The sequence below is a fragment of the Gouania willdenowi genome, chromosome 17 (genome assembly GCF_900634775.1).
Source record: "Gouania willdenowi chromosome 17, fGouWil2.1, whole genome shotgun sequence".
Classification (NCBI taxonomy): domain Eukaryota; kingdom Metazoa; phylum Chordata; class Actinopteri; order Blenniiformes; family Gobiesocidae; genus Gouania; species Gouania willdenowi.
The window spans coordinates 35,932,816-35,953,717 of NC_041060.1; the positions used below are offsets into that span (position 1 = coordinate 35,932,816).

The 20,902-nt window shown below is 37.8% G+C and overlaps 1 protein-coding gene across 1 annotated transcript in view; it reads right to left on the reverse strand.

The window, feature by feature from the left end:
• The window catches only part of gigyf2 (GRB10 interacting GYF protein 2), a 68,874-nt gene that overhangs the window by 15,565 nt on the left and 32,407 nt on the right, over positions 1-20,902 (reverse strand). The window contains 8 exon segments of the mRNA XM_028472394.1: positions 2,688-2,921; positions 4,689-4,811; positions 4,881-5,126; positions 11,386-11,538; positions 12,857-12,997; positions 13,070-13,170; positions 13,249-13,379; positions 20,280-20,408. Coding sequence (XP_028328195.1) covers positions 2,688-2,921; positions 4,689-4,811; positions 4,881-5,126; positions 11,386-11,538; positions 12,857-12,997; positions 13,070-13,170; positions 13,249-13,379; positions 20,280-20,408 — 1,258 coding nt within the window.

Below are 20,902 nucleotides of genomic sequence, written 5' to 3' on the forward strand. Positions count from 1 at the left end.
GGCTTTTATACAAAACAATGTTAATACAGGAGCAGTAGTGGTAGGAGGGATTCAAACCACTGACCCTCTGATTATAAGCCAGCTTCATTAACCACTATTCCTCCACCACACAGTTGATCAACAGTGGATTATAATATTATTACATCACTGATATGAAGCTGTACAGACACTAATGACCCAAAACATTATACATTATTTAATTCTAAGTAACTTAAAAGTTACTTTTTCATGTAACACATTAGTTTATGGTGTAAGTAATCAAAATAGTAACTGAGTTACTTTGTGAATGAAGTAACTCGTAATGATAACTAGTTACTTTTTTCAGTCACTAGCACATCACTGGTTGTAACGCATAATAAAAGGCTTTGTTGTAAAAAGAAAAAAAGAAAATTTAAATCTTATAAACAATAACAACTTATTTATTATATTGTATTTCACTGTTACAAGGTAGATTCAAGAAAACGTCGGGTACTTAGAGTATGAAGAGGTCAGACCAAGTCTCCTCTTTTATAGAAATCTAAATATGGTCACCCTAGCTAATGCAGAGCTGCTATGACCTCCTAGCACTTAACATTAGCCGTTATTGAGCTAGCTGCTACTGTAAACTGCCAAAGGTTTTCTGATGATACGTTAAAGCATGTTTCATTCATATGTTGGCTCTACAAACTTGCAGTTAAAAACAACACTTCTGTGACTTCCTGTGTGTGGAATTCTGTGATTAGAGTTTTTTTTTTGGCTTTCTATCCAATTGTAGAATGTTGAACTGCTCACTGGGAGGAAAAGTAAAGAAGCTTCCAGTAAACGTTGTGCTGACTAAGCGGAAGGTGTCAGTGATTCTTTGTGAAGCTCGTTTCGCCAACGCTCCCACGCCTACTTCCTGTCATTTTTATACACCGTAGTGTAATGCTGCATTCACACTGAATGCATCTTCTGCGGCAGCGGAGGCTTCTGCAGTACGAAACGCACCGCAGGATCAAAAAATGTTCCCATTCACATTATACGCACATCTGAAGCAAAGACCCGCCCACCAGCAACACATCCAACTCGGTGAGTTTCACTGTCTGCTGAAGTGAGGAGCTGTGCTCCTTTTTCTCCTCTCATAAACATAAACCACCAGTGAAAAAAGCCGGTGTGATTAGCGGCTAATGCTATGCTAGCTCAGTGCTATAGAGAGAACTTTTACCTGCTACTACCACCTCCTCACTGATTCTCCTCCACACCTCATCCTTCCTAGTCCTGGTTATAAAGGGCGTGTCCTACAGCTCCAGGTGGTCACACAGCTTCTACTCCATGGTTGAATGGATGAACAGACCAGTGTCCGTGTTGACGTGACGTCATCATCAACAAAGACTGATTGGCTTTCATCATGTGAAACAGTCGCAGCACTTCAATATTTTCAACTCTTGCAGGTGTGCGGATATGCGTAAAATCGGGAGCGCGCTCGCACGGCCAATGCACTTGACGTGCAGATCGCACCGCACTGCCAGATTTTGCATCTGGGACGCATCTAGCCATTGACTTTGTATGTAATCTAGACGTACGCACATTTTGTGACGCATCCGGTGTGAACGCCGCATAAGAATGAAACGTAGATGGTGACGAGTGCTCTAAACAGTAACAGTACACCAGGAAATGAACCCTGAATTACTATCCTTCTTTTGACAGGCATGCTGTGAAACGCATGTTGCAGAGGAAAATATATAGATTTATGTTTTAAAAAAGATTATAAGTACATGTGTAAAAATGAGTCGCGATTTAATAATAATTTAATAAGCTTCTATGTGCGGAGGAGTTTTTTTTACTAATCCCACACTGTGCCCCCCCCACTAAAGGAGCATAGTTTGGGAGCAGCCTTTTTCCCCTCTTCTTACTTACAGCCTCAGAGGAGACTTTAAAGTTCTGCTGCTGGTTATAAATGTGTAAATGTGTTTGGTCCAGAATACATCAGTGAGATGTTAGTCAGGTATGAACCCAGCAGGTCTCTGAGATCTATGGACACAGGTCAGATAGTGGAGCCCAGAGCTCACAGTAACCATGGTGATGCTGCTTTTAGTTGTTATGCTGCAAAGAAGTGGAACAAACTGCAGCAGAGCTGAAGTCAGCATCACATGTGAACATTTTTAAATCAAAGTTAAAGGCACTTTTTTTTCTCTACTGCATATGATTGAGAGAGATTTTTAGTCATGTTGTTGATGTCATGATGATTTTAATTGATTTTACTGATGATTTTAAATGTTCTTATTGATTTTAAACAATTGAATGTTTTATCATGTAAAGCACATTGAGTTGCCTTGAGTATGAAATGCGCTATACAAATAAATTTGCCTTGCCTTGCCTTACTTCCTGTTTTCCACTTCTCATCTAAGACATACGGGGCACTGCCTTGTGGCTTCCGACCCACAGTAGTTCTGCTCCTGTACTCCCATGTGATATGTGTTTGTCTTTTCATGTTTTTGGTGAACGGGATGAAACTGAAACTGATCGTCCCCTCGGAGATGATTGAATCTGAATATGTGTGGCAAAATGTGGGTCCCAGGATGAGACCAGTTGATAAGTCCTGGTGTTTTGGTTCTAATGTGAAAGGTACTCATCCCTATGCTCAGGTGTTTGATTAGAGACACAGAGTAGGCGTGTGTGAGCACTAACAATGTCAGATAATGGTTGATGATCCCCACATGATCACGTACCGTTTTGCTTTGGGGGCGGCTTTGCTGCGTGACAACGGTGTTCTGCTGCTGCTGCTGCTGCTTCCGCTGTTTCATCTGCTGAGCCTCCTCCCTCTGGATCTCCAGCAGGGACTTGGTGATCGCTGGCTGTTTGGCGACGTTGCCCCACCCAGGAAGCTTGGCCTGGGCCTGCTGTGCCTGCTGCAGGGCCTGCTGCTGCAGCTGCAGCTTCAGGAACTCCTGCTGCTGGTGGCGCTGCTCCACAGGTGACACATGGATAAGAAACGCTCCATGAAAGAGCTCAAATACATGAACATGAAGGGGCTCAGATTGTTACGGTAAAAAAAGACAGAATTCACTTCACGTGTTTAGTAGGATTTCAGGAAGTTTTATAATCTTTAATCAGTATGACTTTTAGGGAAAATGGAATGGGAACATTTTTTTAAAAAAAATCAGAGCCTTAAATGGATCCTCCACTGTTTTTACAAGTTTGGCCTGAAATTTTTGTGATGCATGCCTAATATAATACATTACTATGCACCATATTCATTTAACTAGCTTTCAGAACCGCATTTGATGTTCGGTTTTCAGCCAAGCATTTATATTTTATTTGGCTTCGGCCTCAAATTTTTATTTCAGTGCATCCCTACTTTACACAATCAGGATTTTTGGGCCAATCACCAATCAGTGAGTTTAAAAAAACGATTACTGATCACCGATCCGATCATATTAATTCAGGTTGTTTTTTTTAGGTACCGACTGAATTCCTTGTGACTGTGAGGGAGTGGAAGAGGTAAAGAATTTCTATGCAGGACCTGAACATAACATTTGTTGTCAGAGTGTGTGTGTGGCCCTTTAACTGTGAATGAATGTGCTAGTCACTCAACAGTGTGCGGAGTGAGGGAGTGAACAAAGCAGATCGATTATAAGCTGTTTGCCGTTTTTAGTGATTGGCAAAATAAACGTTGCAGCTGTTGAAATAAACTGGAGTCCCATGACATACTCAATGACTGCTGTGAATAAACTATAGAGAGTTGGAGATAAAGCTATAGAAGCAGACCACACTGGAACTACGTACGTGAAGCCTCCACTAGCATTAGCATTAGGAGCAAATACATATTTACTGACTGTGGCATCGCAAAACCTGCTGATGCTCATAGTCCATTTTCACAGGTGCACAGCGGAGGTGGGGCACACACGCGCACACACGTTTTCAGAGCCGTAGACTGAGGAAGAAGTCCAATGCTCGGCCGCTCCGATCGACATTTCTCCGTTCACTCACAGGTTTTAACGTTTGTGCTCAAAAGTGAGTGAAATAAAGCTGTGTCACGTAAAGCAAACAACTCTTTAGTGTAAATGAGACAATAAAACAATGCAATGGGAGCATCTACAGAAAGTTTCATCACGACAATGATGTCACTGATCGGATCAGCAAATTAAGACATTACAGCCGATCACATTGATTAAATATAATGCTAAATATCGGCCAATGAGATATAGCCGATCAGATCAGTTTAAATCCTAGTTTACATCGACATCTTTAACTTTTCCTGTTTTTTTTAGAGCAACCAAAAGCAGCACAAGTTGTTTTTGTGACTGAAAAATCTACTAAACGATGTAAAAATCAGGCTGAATGTTTCACTCCAATAGAAAACAATGGGATGTTTACAGGCAGTGGTGTGACATCATCAATCACATGATTTCAAGATGGAGGAACACAGGCTCTAAAACTGTAAAGTAGTCTCATATTTAAAAGATAATTAAACAAATATGGTACATAAAAACATGCTCTATTAGACATAGATCTACTAATAAGGACATTTAGAAGATTTTAGGACACTTGTAAAAACAGTGGAGGATCCCTTTAACAGGTTTACTTATTTTAAACTTCTTTCCGTGTTTCAGGTGGTGTGAAAGTGATTGATGCAGCTGTTTGGTTTACATGGTGTTAGCAAACATCTCAGCAGGCTGATGAAGTATAGACAGATCAAACAGAGTGCAGAGGAGGTCATGTGTCCATACCTCCTCCTGAGCCTGCCGCTCTCGCTCCTCCTCCAGCTTCTGGATCTCGGCTAATGAAAGGGCGTTGTGCGTCTGATTGGAGGAGCTGGCTGATTGCTGACCCCACTTAGAGGAAGATGGGAGCTGCAGAGGATGAAGGAGAACCTGTGGGTCAGCGTCAAAGGGGTTGAGCGGCTGGTGGGGATGTCTCACCTTCATCTGAGCCAGTTGTTGCTGTTGCTGCTGCTGCTGGAGCCTCCTGAGAGCCTCCTGCTGCTGCTGCCGCTGTCTCTGCAGCTCCTGCTGCCTCTGGGCCTCCTGCTCACGACGCTTCTGCTCCTCCTGCTGCTGATGCTGTGCCAGAGCAGCAGCAGCAGCAGCAGCCTCCTCTTCTGCTCGCTTCTCTTCCTCACGCCTCCTCAGCGTCTCCAGCTCTTCCTGCCTTCTACGTTCCTCGTCCTAAACACGATTAGAACAGCACATTAATCTGAAACTAACACACCTGAGATAATATAACTGTTGGCTTCACCTCGTCATGGTTTGGTATGTAGGAGACACTACTGTAATTTCCGGACTAAAAGCCGCTACTTTTTTCCCACGCTTTGAACCCTGTGGTTTAAACAATGAAGGTCCAGCTACTTTTCGACGAAAATCACATACCCATAACAAAAAACGTTTTTCTAAGCTTCTACATGGCCTACATGGCAAAATTTTTGTTCAGATGGAAGTAGGACCCTTAGTGGTTACAGATGATGTGAAATTTAGGAAATACATAAGTGACAATAAATCATGTTTAAAATACAGCAATCTGTAGTCCCCTCCCCCCCCAAATAAAAAAATAGAGATTTACATCAAATATAAAGACAATTCTCATTATCAAAGGCTGTAAAAGAAGAAATAATTGAACTAATGTATGGATACAGAGATACACGTTTTTGTACAAAAAAGTGTGTAACTGTAATATGTCAGTGAAATTGATTTCAATCATTATTAGTCTTAGGTTTGACCACTAGGTGTTGCAATTTGGCTTCAAATAAACACATATCTCTTTTTATTCAGGTCTCTGTGGTGCCATGTGAAATATTTACAGTTTTAGCTTCTATAGTTTCTGAGGATTACAGAGAGATACAGAATGTGTGATTTCATTCTATACAACATTGAAACCCGTGAGTTACAGAAGCTGGAGCTGCCCCCGCCGGTGGGTTTGTTGAGATGAACCTCTTCAGGTTAAACAATGACACGGCTAATTTGTAGATTTCTTGAACAGTTTTATAAGCTTCATTCTGTCAAAAAAACTGAGCTCTGTCACATTAGACCAGGTGGACCGATGAAACAGTTTACATTACATCGTTTGTGCTCCCACTGAATCATTCTGATCAGTCATTTTGTCATAAACACACCCTCATCACAGCAACAACACAGAGAAATGCATAAGATGCAGCTTTAAGTTGTTACACAGAAACAGAGAGATCACTACAGCAGCTTGGATGAAGTATAAATCAGCCAGTTTGTAATAGAAAGAAACAAACAGAATAAAGTTGCAAAATCACCACATTTAATTTGATTAGAAGTTAGTCCGCATTCTGACTCAGAGCCTGGACTCGCTGTGATCGCTCCGCGGTAGTTCACATTAAGAAACACACTCACATTAACAATAAACACACATTACAGAAAAATACACCAAACAAAAATAATATAAAAATGAGTAAAACAAATAAACACATTTATCATGTTCATGTCCCATATAATTAAACCAGATAAATCACACACACTATTTTACTTTACACCCACAAATAAACCCCTTTATAACACTACAGAGTATGTACACATCTTTGTACATCCAACCTTCAAACACATACTCATTTGGCCATCAATGACAACTCTATTTAAGCTCCTCCCACTATTTGAATACATACTCCCAACCGGCACAGTCCTAGTTATTGGAATGCTTTATAGTCCGCAAAATACGGTAGAAATGTTTTGGGATAATCACACACATTTACACACTTTTTTCCACTAGAAGACGGGCAATTGAAAATGTCTAGAAAATGTGACAGATAATCCCGTTCAAAATGTAATGCTAGGTGCAAAGGATCGAATAGTGACCGTGTTATCCTGTGATTGGAAGTGAATGAGCTTCATCTGAAGTGTTTTTGTGTTGAACGAGTGGTTCAGACTGTTATGATGGGATTCAAATCTGGTAATAATAATAATACTGGGATGTACAAAAGCGTAGGTGGCGGGCAGAATCCCCTACTACTCTTTTTCTGACCGCCTTCTACTCTTAAACATGTTCATAAATGATTCCTTACCCCTTTAGCACCAAAAGAATATCAGTAATATGACGTGAATATTGGTAAAAGTCAGGTTTTTCTATTAGCTAGTCAGGTTAGCTAGCGCAGACATAGCTAATAGCACAGTGTGTTTTCCAACCTTTTCTGTCTCATGTACCCCCCGAGGCCCCTCTTCAAATTAGGAAAACCCCTTCGTCACTCAAATTTAGTAACCTTTCTTATTTTATTTACATGTTAACATTTTGGCCTCTGAAACTTCCTACAGCTTGAAAATGTCGACCTGTACGTTTAACGCACACTAAACATACATTTTGTGCATTACAATTATTGTATATCAGAATATATATTTACCCCAATTTTTAGTAATGTGTATAACATGTTAGTAACAATTTAGTAGGATATTAAGGCCACAATATTGTTTATTCCATTAATGCCGTTTATTGTCAACAGGTGGAAAAGATGTTGGATGAGCATGTACAGTGTCTGAAATAGGCTTAAAAATGACTCAGCATGTTGGAAATAGATTCATCAATGTTTCCAAGTATCCCCTGCAATGTGTTCAAGTACCCCTGGTTGGGAACCACTGTGCTAGTGCATAGCATCTCTTCTTCACTGCGCAGAATAGCTGCATCCCAACCAAACACTAGGTTACCAGCACCCTCTGCTGGTCCAAACTAATATCTGGCGGCTGTAACTGAAGGAAAACAATCATTCTCTCTAAACATTTCACCAATAATATTATAAATGTTAACATTCACAACATTACTAAATTCAACTAAATTAAATAAACATATTTAAGAAAGTTTCAACAAAGAAAAGAGTCACTGGTAGAATAATTCACAGACCAAATTTGAAAAAAGTAGATTTTGAAGGGTTTTTTCATTCTTCTCTATGGAATTGAAAGGCTGCAATGATTAGTCAACATAATCGATAATGTTGACTACAAAAATTAGTCGATGCAGATTTTGCACGCCTTCATTCCAGTTACACACTGTGGGTGGAGCAGCCCTGAATTGTGGGCGTTCCCATTCAAATCTGGCTTTACGCGCATTCTTCGGTGTGCGTAAGTCCTTTTCCTCTTACGTTCTTCTAACCTTGGAATAAGTGCAGCGCCCCCATAAGGTGAAACATTATATTGCACCACAAAATATGGACTTAGTTACATTTGAAGCTACACAGACTCGTGTGTCATGCAGCAGCAGCTGTGATCACTCAGCTGCTGCTGTGTGATTAATTACAACTGTGACAGACAGACTTCTGTCCACGTTGGTCACAGTGATTCAACTATTTTCATACTATGTCCAATGTAAAGTCACAGTTTGATCCACTCCAGAGTGAAACATGCTGTCATATGCAGATGAGGATGGAACACAAACTGTTCACACACATTTTAATGAGGCTCAGCTCAGGTCACTTTAAACTATTTATATTTAAAACTGTGTATTATAGAAGTTAATAGTTCTGTTTCACTGTAAACATCCCTCTGTATTAAAACAGGACGCTCTGTGGACGCGTTATTACATCATATCTACATCATCTAACTCTGTCACGCTTTACAGTGATGATGATGATCAGGGAAAGAGATTTTACCTGCCACACTGCATTAATCTGATCAATAATCTGATCAAATCAACCTGCTACATTGTTTATCAATGAAGGCGTTTCAAATTAAAAGTGAACTTTATCATTTTCACGAATTTCAATGACATTTACAAGCGTTGGTAAAACTCTATGTTCTGTGATTTCTAGACAGCAAAAAAAAATGACATCACCGCCTCCTTTCCTTCAGCCCCGCCTTCATTCACACAGGTCACGTATGTCAGCAGCCTGGACCGTAGAATATGCATAGGAGAGAAGTGCGTAACTGCAGGCGCGTAGAAAAGCGCGTAAGTCCAGACGGGAGAATAGAACCCTAAGTAATTAAAGCATGATGGAGATGCACAGACACAGCTGAGCCCCAGTTTGTACACAGACCTAGAGAGGAGTGACATCACTACCGCTGAAATTTACCCAATCTTTCATTTCTAATCACATGCAAATGTGTTTATTAGCAAACAGTCTGAGATTCAAACAGGTATTAATTAATAATAGGTATTATTAGGTCTGTGTGTGTGTGTCTGAAAGCATGTTTATCACTCATCAGTGAGTTAGTGACACACTTTGAAATATGTTTTTCTGCTGATCATTGTTTATTAGGAAGAGTAAAACACTGATTAGACATATCTTAACTTGTAAGAATTCTTTCAAACAAGATATTATTTATTCTTTTATTTTATAGACTTGATTTCAGTAAAAGCAGCTCTGATTGGTTTAAACCTCATCAACCTGCAAGTAAGCTCCAGCTTTTTAAAGTTAATTATTTACACTGACTCTTTTTTTATTATTATTATTATTACTAGTTTTTCCAAGACAACTTACACTTTAAGTTTGTGATATTTAATTTATTCATGATTTTATTGTAATTGTAATGATACTTTGTGTTAAATATAACAACTACAATACAAATACATGTTTTATGTCATTGTTTTAATTCCTCTGTGTAAAACATGCTGTCACAGTACAACAAGGACACGTTCACAGGTGGAAGGATTTAAGCAGGTGCACTAAAAAGCAGTCCAAAACAGAAAATAATCATGACTAATCAAAAAAATAATTGATAGATTAGTCAAGCAGCTCTAAATTGAATATGTTTTTTTTTTTTTTTTTTTAAAACATTCACGATAAATATCACAAATGCAAGGGTATAAGTAAGATATATTATGAATATTAATGTGCATTGATACAACTAAATATATATTAAAACCAACTACAATCAAACCACACATAAATGATGTAAATCATACAGATATGTTCCAGTACCAGACAGTATTCTACACAGGACTACTAACAGACCACACCCCCATACGAATGCTATACTATAAATTGGTACATTTTACACTGGAAAGAGGTAAACTGATAATGATGCTCAATTATTTGTCATCATTACCATGGATACCACATTTCAACTTGTAAATGCATCATGTAAACACAACTAGGTGAGAAAATACATCATGATAAGAAAAGTGCTATAAAATAAACAGAAGAAAAGCCATAATTACACTAATATAATGCATCAAAAGACACCATATAGCAACATTTTTGCAAATGATGCCGCAGTTGAATTCTCGCCGCAAGTTTTAGCCTTCTATCATCACGGTATACGTGCGCTAATCCTCCTCCACGTCGCGTGAGCCGTGGAGTTCCAAACACGGAGCAGTCCGGAGGGCACAGCTCATTAAGATGAACGTACTCATCCTCTCGTTGCCATGTTTCCGTAAGGTACAACAGATCCAACCCGCGGGACATGAAAAGGTCCTTCAGGAGGGGAGATTTGTTGGCTAGCAATCCGGAGGACAGGTGAGGTAGTCAGGTACTGAGACCAAGTGAGGAGGAAGTCTGGATGTTTGATCCTCAGAGTTGAAGCCTAGACATACCTCATGTGAACGATTAAGATCAATAAGTGCCTGACGGTGGTATACATCAGCGCAGTGATGTTTTGGCACAGAATACCGATCAGTGCGGCTACAAACAGAAGTTCCAGCAAAGCGGGCAGATGGCAGGCGGTACATGCTGGCGCCATCTTGTTTTACACATCAAATACATGGTGTGGAATCGTGTATGTGCCGTTCGTGTACGCTCTCACTCCACTTGGAGCGTTCGGCACATTCTTCCCCGTCACACACTGAAAAACTGGTTGCAGTTTGGAGGGACTATGTTAACGTCTATTCACAGTGTACGCTTCCTATAAAGGAATGAATATAATAAATACATTTCTCTATTATTTCTGTTAAAAGAACAGTGCAATAAAGATCCTAAAGGCATTATGGATGACCACATTCTCAGACTAAAGTTTGATAAACCATTCCAACCGCTGGTGCTCTCAGGCTCGTCTCAGCAGCGTGCAGCAAACTGACCTGGAGAGGGAATTTGTCAGATCTTGTGATTCCTGCTCAATGATGCTGCCAGTATGCAGCACTTTCACTTTGAGAGAGCGCTTAACATCTTTGGGGTTTAATATATTTTAAACATTAAAATAAAATAGGCTATATTTCCAAAACAGTTAAAATATTCCATGAAATTTTCAAGACTAGAAAATCAGTTTTTCAAATTCCATAACTTTTCCAAGAATTTCATGACCGTGGGGAGCGTTTTTATCATGTTTGGTACGAATTCAGGACGTTTAATAGTAAAGTATCAAACAGGGAAACACGAGGAAACAAAAAAGTGGAATATGATGCAAAAAAAAGTATTAACCTTGAAACAGAATTCAGGAAATTTTGAGGCAGAAAACATGAACCCTTACGTATGGGGGCAGAGGCTGGTGGAAGGTGAAAAGGTTGCACTGATTTAGTAACATGGTTCTATTGCTAGTGCTGGTAGTTCACCTGTTTGCGGAGGAACTCCTCCACTTTCCTCCTCTCCTCCTCTTCTCTCCTCCTCTCCTCTGCCCGTCTCAGAGCCTCCTCCTGCCGCTCCTTCTCCTCCTCCTGCCTGCGCTGAGCCTCCTCCTGCTCCCTCTGCCTCCTCAGGGCCTCCTCCTGTGGGATCACCACACAGGACACAGGAGTCGGTCCACATGCTAGCGTAGAGTTAGGGTCATGATACGTCTCATTAACCTCTTAAGCCCCAGCCACTTTTCATTGAAAATCACATACCCATAATAAATAACATTTTCTAAACTTCTACATGACCTACATGGCTAATTTTTGTTCAGATTGATGTAGAACCCTTAGTGGTTACAGATTATGTGAAAATTTGAAAATATATGATACTGAGTGACAATAAATCGTGTTTTAAACACAAAAATCTGTAGTCTGCTCAGAAAAACTCGAGATTTACATCAAATATAAAGCCATTTCTCATTATCGAAGGCTATAAAAGCAGAAATAATTGAACTAATGTATGGCCATCAACTGCAGCATGTTTGGTGATAATAATAAACATTAGGCCAAAGATAAACATGTTTTTGTAAAACAAAAGTTCAGGCCGAAGCCCACTTTGCCACAACTGTGCCAAAGTTTTCCACAATTTTGGAAACAAGTGTGTAACTGTAATACGTCAGTCATTAATTCCAATAATTGTTAGTCTTATGTTTGACCACTAGGTGTTGCAATTTGGCTTGAAATAAACATTTACTTTTATTCAGGTTTCTGCTGTGCATTGCGTAATGCTATTTTTGGTTCCACTTTTTGATGCAGTTACACGTGTCGAGTTCAGCAATGCTTTGACCAATCAGAATCATTGACTGTGTTGTAAAGCTCAGTGTCTGTAGAAATTAGTGATAAACACTATGGAAGTGGCTATGGAATCTATGAAACAACAAAAACACAAAAAACAAAACTATTAAGAAAAATCTTTGTTGAACAGCAATTTGAGTTAAATTTACATTTCTCCCATGTTGTTGAAATTTGCTAAAAGCATGACGTGCATCTGCAGAGAACCCCTCTGCAACCACGTCACTGTGTGTAGTTGGTTCCACTGTAATGATTGCACAATATGTTAAATCATTTATTTTTTTTAAAAACCAATGTTATCATTTATTTTGTAATGTGAGACTAATTACAATCATAAAATCATACTTTTGTGTTCAAATGTAAGACTTTTGAAACGTTGATTTAAAACATTTTAATGACAATTGAGGCCTTATTTTTAGATTCATGAATTTAATGCCTTTTAAAGGATCCGTGGGAACCCTGCTAATGATGCTAAAGTTAGAGGTTCTTACAGTACAGTGATGTAGAACCAGTGTCTGTGTTTCTGAACAGATGGATTATAGATTATTTACATATTTCTGGATTGAATATTGGTTTTAGCTGCACATGTTGGACCCAGAACAAGGTGAATGGTGTGGTGGACCTGCTTTTGACGTGCCAGCTCCTCCTCCTCTAGGCGTTTGCGCTCCTCCTCCTGTCGAGCTCGTAGGACCTCCTCCAGTCTCTTCCTCTCCTCTTCCTCCCGTTTGGCTCTGATTTCAGCCTCGTGCCTCTCCAGCTCCAGCTGAGCACACAACATCCACAGCTCTAAAAACTCAGAACTCAAAACTAAGGAGGACAGGGAAGTCTTTTTCACCTTGGCAGACTTTGTTTTCTCAAACTGCTGCATTTGCTCAATGGTGGGAGCCTGGGCCACCGAGTCGATGGGGAGGTCCCAGACGCTGCTGCCGTCCCACGCTGTTCACACACACAAACAGAACATCAGTCAGACACCTCCTGGGACCGTTTCCTCTAGCTGGAGGTGCAGACACTTACTGCTGGGGGCAGGCTGTGGGAGGGCTGCTGCACAGGAAGCTTGAGAAGAAGGATTCTGCATTTCCCACACAGACCCAGAGTCAGGAACAGACAGGGAGCACGTCACAGGGGGCAGAGGGTTCTCTGACGCTCTGGAATGAACACCACACTTTATTCATCTACTGCCTGGGTTCCCAGAGTGGGTACAGGCACAGGAGATTCATGTCCTTTCATGGGTACTTGTACTTTCTTTAGTATGTTATTAAATCAGTCATTTTACTTTACTTAAGTACATTTTAACAAAAGTAATTAGTTACATTTCTACACCCAACAATTACTGAGTGAAATAATATTTCTCGTTTTAAAATGATCAACAGACATTGTGAAACTACAAAAAAGAAAATACCAGAAAACAATCAAATGCATCACATCATAGCTGACCAATCAGATTAAACCTTATGCATTACATCATAGCTGGCTAATCAGATTAAACCTTATGCATCACATCATAGCTGACCAATCAGATTAAACGTTATGTATCACATCATAGCTGACCAATCAGATTAAACGTTATGCTTCACATATCTGACTAATCAGATTAAACGTTATGCATCACGTCATAGCTGACCAATCAGATTAAACGTTATGTATCACATCATAGCTGACTAATCAGATTAAACGTTATGCATCACATCATATCTGACTAATCAGATTAAACTTTATGCATCACATCATAGTTGACCAATCAGATTAAACGTTATGCTTCACATATCTGACTAATCAGATTAAACGTTATGCATCACGTCATAGCTGACTAATCAGATTAACTGTAATGAATCACATCATAGCTGACTAATCAGATTAAACGTAATGAATCACATCATAGCTGACTAATCAGATTAAACGTAATGAATCACATCATAGCTGACTAATCAGATTAAACGTAATGAATCACATCATAGCTGACTAATCAGATTAAACGTTATGTATCACATCATAGCTGACTAATCAGATTAAACGTAATGAATCACATCATATCTGACCAATCAGATTAAACGTTATGTATCACATCATAGCTGACCAATCAGATTAAACGTTATGCTTCACATATCTGACTAATCAGATTAAACGTTATGCATCACGTCATAGCTGACTAATCAGATTAACTGTAATGAATCACATCATAGCTGACTAATCAGATTAAACGTAATGAATCACATCATAGCTGACTAATCAGATTAAACGTAATGAATCACATCATAGCTGACTAATCAGATTAAACGTAATGAATCACATCATAGCTGACTAATCAGATTAAACGTAATGAATCACATCATAGCTGACCAATCAGATTAAACGTAATGAATCACATCATAGCTGACTAATCAGATTAAACGTAATGAATCACATCATAGCTGACTAATCAGATTAAACGTAATGAATCACATCATAGCTGACTAATCAGATTAAACGTAATGAATCACATCATAGCTGACTAATCATATTAAACGTAATGAATCACATCATAGCTGACCAATCAGATTAAACCTTATGCATCACATCATAGCTGACTAATCAGATTAAACTTTATGCATCACATCATAGCTGACCAATCAGATTAAACGTTATGTATCACATCATAGCTGACCAATCAGATTAAACGTTATGCTTCACATATCTGACTAATCAGATTAAACGTTATGCATCACGTCATAGCTGACTAATCAGATTAACTGTAATGAATCACATCATAGCTGACTAATCAGATTAAACTTTATGCATCACATCATAGCTGACCAATCAGATTAAACGTTATGTATCACATCATAACTGACCAATCAGATTAAACGTTATGCTTCACATATCTGACTAATCAGATTAAACGTTATGCATCACGTCATAGCTGACTAATCAGATTAACTGTAATGAATCACATCATAGCTGACTAATCAGATTAAACGTAATGAATCACATCATAGCTGACTAATCAGATTAAACGTAATGAATCACATCATAGCTGACCAATCAGATTAAACGTAATGAATCACATCATAGCTGGCTAATCAGATTAAACGTAATGAATCACATCATAGCTGGCTAATCAGATTAAACGTAATGAATCACATCATAGCTGACTAATCAGATTAAACGTAATGAATCACATCATATCTGACTAATCAGATTAAACTTTATGCATCACATCATAGCTGACCAATCAGATTAAACGTAATGAATCACATCATAGCTGACTAATCAGATTAAACGTAATGAATCACATCATAGCTGACTAATCAGATTAAACGTAATGAATCACATCATATCTGACTAATCAGATTAAACGTTATGCATCACGTCATAGCTGACTAATCAGATTAACTGTAATGAATCACATCATAGCTGACTAATCAGATTAAACGTAATGAATCACATCATAGCTGACTAATCAGATTAAACGTTATGCATCACATCATAGCTGACTAATCAGATTAAACGTAATGAATCACATCATAGCTGATCAATTTTTGTAATTTAAAAGAGTTTTGTGGGAAAATGCTTGAATTCTGAAAAAATTTGAGTTACTTCCACAATTTAAAATAAAATCTGCCTGCAGTCGTGTTATATGGGCACAAATCAACAATCTTTGCCTCGGCAAACATTGCGTCATTTTATAAAATCTGTGTTTTTGGAACGACAAAGATAGCAACAACTTAAATATTTGGTCATTTATGCAATAATTCATGTTTTCTCTTCCATTTTTGCTTTTTTTCCTATGGGCCAAATTGGATAATCAAAAAGACCTGATTTATCCCCCGGACCTTGAGTTTGACACATGTGGAATTTTACATTTTTTAACCAGTAGACCACAAAAGGTCAAAATCAATGGTTGCATTTCTGATCAATTACGTGTCAGTATTGGTTCCCACAGGGGTGATTTTTAAGCCCCCTATTGTTCACTGGTGACAGTAACATCTCAGGTTAATAATGTGATAATCACATATAATAACCATGATTGGGCTTTTTTAGTAAAGTAACTCTAGAGATAAGGGTTTACATGTTCTCTTTGAGTGTGAGTGTGTTTATCTGCTCTTTTAGATCAATGGTTCTCAAACGTTTTAGGCTCTAGTCCCCTTTTGTCTGACTACAACATTTGGCTCAGAATTCTGTGGGAAAATAACTTTAAAGAATGAGTGATAACTCATTTTGTAAATGAGTGAATGAAACAGTATTTAGTATTAGATTTATTTCTCTAGTTTTTATCATTTACGGTCATTTCCTTCATGTATTTTCAGTTTATGTTCTAATCAAAACTATTTCTATCATCATTTTGTGTGTTTTTTGTGTATTTTGTTGTTGATTGTCTGTTCTTTTCATTATTCAGTATTTTTTTTTCTTTTTGTGTGTTGTTGGTACTATTTACATAATTCTCTCAGTTGTGTGTTTTTGGCGTCATTTGGTTATTTCTTATGTCATTTTGTATATTTTTGTATGTTGTGTATTTTGTAGTGATTTTGTGTATTATTTTTCTCTTATTTGTTGTCACTTTATGTTGTAAGTATTTTTCTGTCTTTGTCTCTGTTTTTAGTGTAATTTTGTGTATTTTGTTCTTTTTATTTATTTTTTATTAGTTTATTTTTCTCTTTTTTTGCTGTTGTTTTGTGAGTTGTTGGTAATATTCAGTATGATTATAATTTTTAACAAAAAAGAAACATTAAAAATAAATATTTAATGCTTTTATTTGTTCATTTTCCTCTCTCCCCGTCTCCAGTACCACCTATAGTGCCATCGCAGCTTCATTGTAGAGGTGAAATCGGGCCCTGACCCAACCCCGCGGGCATAAATCCCTGAGCCAGACCCATTAACTTAACTTGTAGGCCCAAGCCCAAAGCAAAACCAACGTAAATTAGAATTTTATTGAACGTATTGCTGCTGGTAGATTAGCAGCGTGGTAGGGGTGTGAAAAAAAGATTTTTTGGGTGCCAATTTTAAATCCATTTTTTTATTTAAAAAATCGATTTTAAATATATGTATAAATATATATATATATATTTTTTTTTCAATTTTATTTTCATAATAATCTGTTCAGATCAGTGTTTAAACTGATACAATAGGATAAATAATTTTTTCTTATTTTTGTGTATTATCAGTAACTCAGGGTGATTTATCCTTAATGTTCTCACTTACAGTTGTTACAATGACGTCCTTATGTTGTCATGGTTACTTTGAGACTTCTACACAGTAGTTTCAGTGAAAAGAAACTTGTTGCACTTTATTTAATGATGACAGTGTGTAACACTATTTTCTTTTTTTCAGAGAAAATGTGTAAAAACTAATAATAAATAATAAATAGGATGTTTTGAAATAGTTTTGACTCAATTTGTCTGAATGATCAATATCTTCTGATGAACATATACAGCAACTTGATTTTTCATCTCTGTGTTTAATTTTGATATTAACTGGGTAAAATATCGCAATATATCACGATAATATCGTATCGCGACCGAAGTATCATGATACGTATCGTATTGTGACACCCTTGCCAATACTCACCCCTTTTCCCCACTCACGCCCGCCCTTTCCCTGCCTCCCAGCCAATCAACACATGTAAACAAAGACACACATTGGCAGAGAAAGCTGCAGTAACCATGATGCCTTCATGACCATAGGAAATCTCAGCATCAGTTAACTACTGAATACACACAGTGGAACATAACCAGAACATAGAACCCAGTCCGTTACAGTATGTAGACCAGACCAGGTGGTCTATGTGTGGAGCACAGACCTGACTGAAGAACCAATCATATTTGTTCTCTGAGCTCCAGCAGCAAATGAGCAAAATCAGCAAATAATAATCAGTGAATGTGAACGCTGAATAACTAAACACAACACAGTTAATATCCCGTCACACTACTAACAGATATCACTTTAGAAATGATACCATAACAATATAGAAATGTTTTTGTTTATTAATAAATAATATTAGTGTAATAGAGATTTAAAAGAATAAAAACAGTTAAAAATGAAGCCCAGCCAAGAATCTAAACTCTACTTCATTGGCCTCTACAGTGATGCACTGTGAGGGGAACATGGAATTAGAATATTTGTCTAGGTGCATTAGCTCTAGGTCTGACAACTATGGTCGTTAAGTCGACTAATTGGTCGATGCCGTCGTGGTCGACCAAGATTTTCATTGGTCAAACAGACTTATTAAATATGCAGGAACTTTGACTTTCAATTTTAGCATTTAAAGTTGTTAAATATTTGAAAAATAATAAAATTACAATGGGTGACATTTGTATGATTTTATTAATGTAGTCTACTGATATGTTTTGTAAGTCAACAGGCTTTTTTCCTGTTAACTCTCACCACTGTCATTTAACGCTGCATGTGATCAGTCCACATTCATAGCAGACGTCAGCATCAACCTGACTAACACACACTCTTTCAACAAAATGAAGGATTACATTTAACACCAAAGCAAATATGACTCTACAGGGTCACTGGTGTGTGAAACTAAACCAGGGCAGATACCACAGACTCCCTCTGGCTGTGAAGCCACTCCTCTACGTCCCTACCATTCAAGTCTACAGAGCTCATCTTCTCCAAAACAGACTTAATGCTCATTTCTGATGTTTTTGTTCATCCGTTCACATGACCATTTAAAAAATGACCTGTATCAGACTCCAGTGTGAATGTTTATGGCTCCAATCTGACCCACGTACACATTGTGGCGTTTGTCTCAGAGTTTTTGTGCAGCAGAGCCTGAGAATGAATGATCAGATGGTGGAGGTTTTGGTTTTTGGTAATTAAACACAGAGCATTTATGATATGAACCTTATTCAAGTTTTGGCCTGAACTCAAACTACAACCTACAGGTCTGACAGACATTAGGTATTTATATCAGAGCCTGACCTGAACCTACAATTAAAACCTATGTTTTACTCATACAAATGACATATTTACATTTGTTTTAGTGGTAAACCTGCTTTTTTTTTTTTTTCCCAACAAAGTTTTTATTATTTTTTGCTTTACAACACAACAACAGTACAACCTCCCAGACACACACCCGTGCTTCTGCTTCTTCAAAAAGAACGTCATGTTACAGGAGCGTACAGAGACATCCATATTTCCAAGAAAAAAAACAAACAAAAGGTAAAAAAAAAAACAAAAAAAAACAAAAAATGAATATAAAACTCAAAAGGTATAGTCCCAAGTCTGATTAGTCTCATGAGTCCTCATTACGATCCTCGGATAGATTCAAACGTTCCACGTAGATGATAAATGGCCTCCATATGGATTCAAACAAGTCACTTTTCCCTTTCAGAAGATATGTAATATGTAATCCATTCCAGTGGTAGGATTGTCAACATCTGTTTGACCCATTGACCAATACTGGGAGCCCTACAGCTTTTCCAGTTCAGTGCAATCAGAAGCTTGGCTTGTAGTAAACCAATGTCAATAAGAATCATTCACATTTAGCGTATTTAGGATAGTTTGGATAAAACCTGCTTTTATTAACACTTAACAGACAACTGTTAATGTCAACATCAGATCAGTGCATGTCAAACACACAGGTGTACAGCGCGCTAGATATGGATCTATTTACATAATCTATGCATCAAATATTAGCATAATCCATGTTCTTTTGAAGAAAAAGGATTGATTTAACAGTGGATGCTTCAAGTCTGTCTTAACTCTGTCTCTGCTCCAATCAGAGGACAGTTCACTGACAGCTGCAGCACGCCACCTTTTTTCTTTTTCGACTAATCGCTACGTGTGCCTAGCATTAGCATTAGCATTAACATTAGCAATAAGGTAGAAAAAGTTGAAAAAAGTTGAAATGGGTTGAAGGTCATAGCTGAACATGTTAAAGGTTAAAATCAGTTGAAGAATGGCTGGAGATGAAGGGGTTAAAAGTTTCCAACAAAAATAAAAAAAATAAATGAATACGTCAAAAAGTTACTAATTATGAAAGTACAAGCATTAATTATTGTCACAATGGGAGAAACAGTGTAGGAGGAGTTAAGTATTAAAGTAAATAAGTATTAAAGAACCTGATCTTCAGCGTCTGGTACTGCTGGAGGAGCAGGTTGATCTGCTGCTCATGCTGCTGCTGCTGCTGAAGAGGAGCTGAGCTGAGAGCTGCAGCTTTCTGCTGAGCCAGGACCTGAGCATACTGCTGCCTGAGGACCACCACACACACAATATACACTAACTCTCTTTTTCTCATCTCTGTAATTCAATTCTGACTAGTTGTAAAAACAATTGTAGATAGCTAAAATAAAGTTGTTACTAGAGGAAAATTTATTTTTACTAGCTACAATTATATTATATATATCTTTTTTGTATTAATATTTTCTTGTTTGGTAATACAATGATAAACACGAAGATAATCCACAACAACACATATTACACATCCTGAAACGAGGGTCAGACAACAAGAACCAGTAATAATAATCAAATACAAAACAAGGTAAATGGTAACTATAGAAAAAAAAGTAAAAATAGTGTAAGAAGAAGACAGTCATCAACATCCTTCACCAGATGATTCTCATTATAACTCAACCTTTTCCTAAACGTCCTAAATCTAAGAACTTAGATGAATACAAAAGAAAATATTATCACATCAGAATATATCATATTGGAACTCCATCAAGGTATTGATACCCTGAAGGAG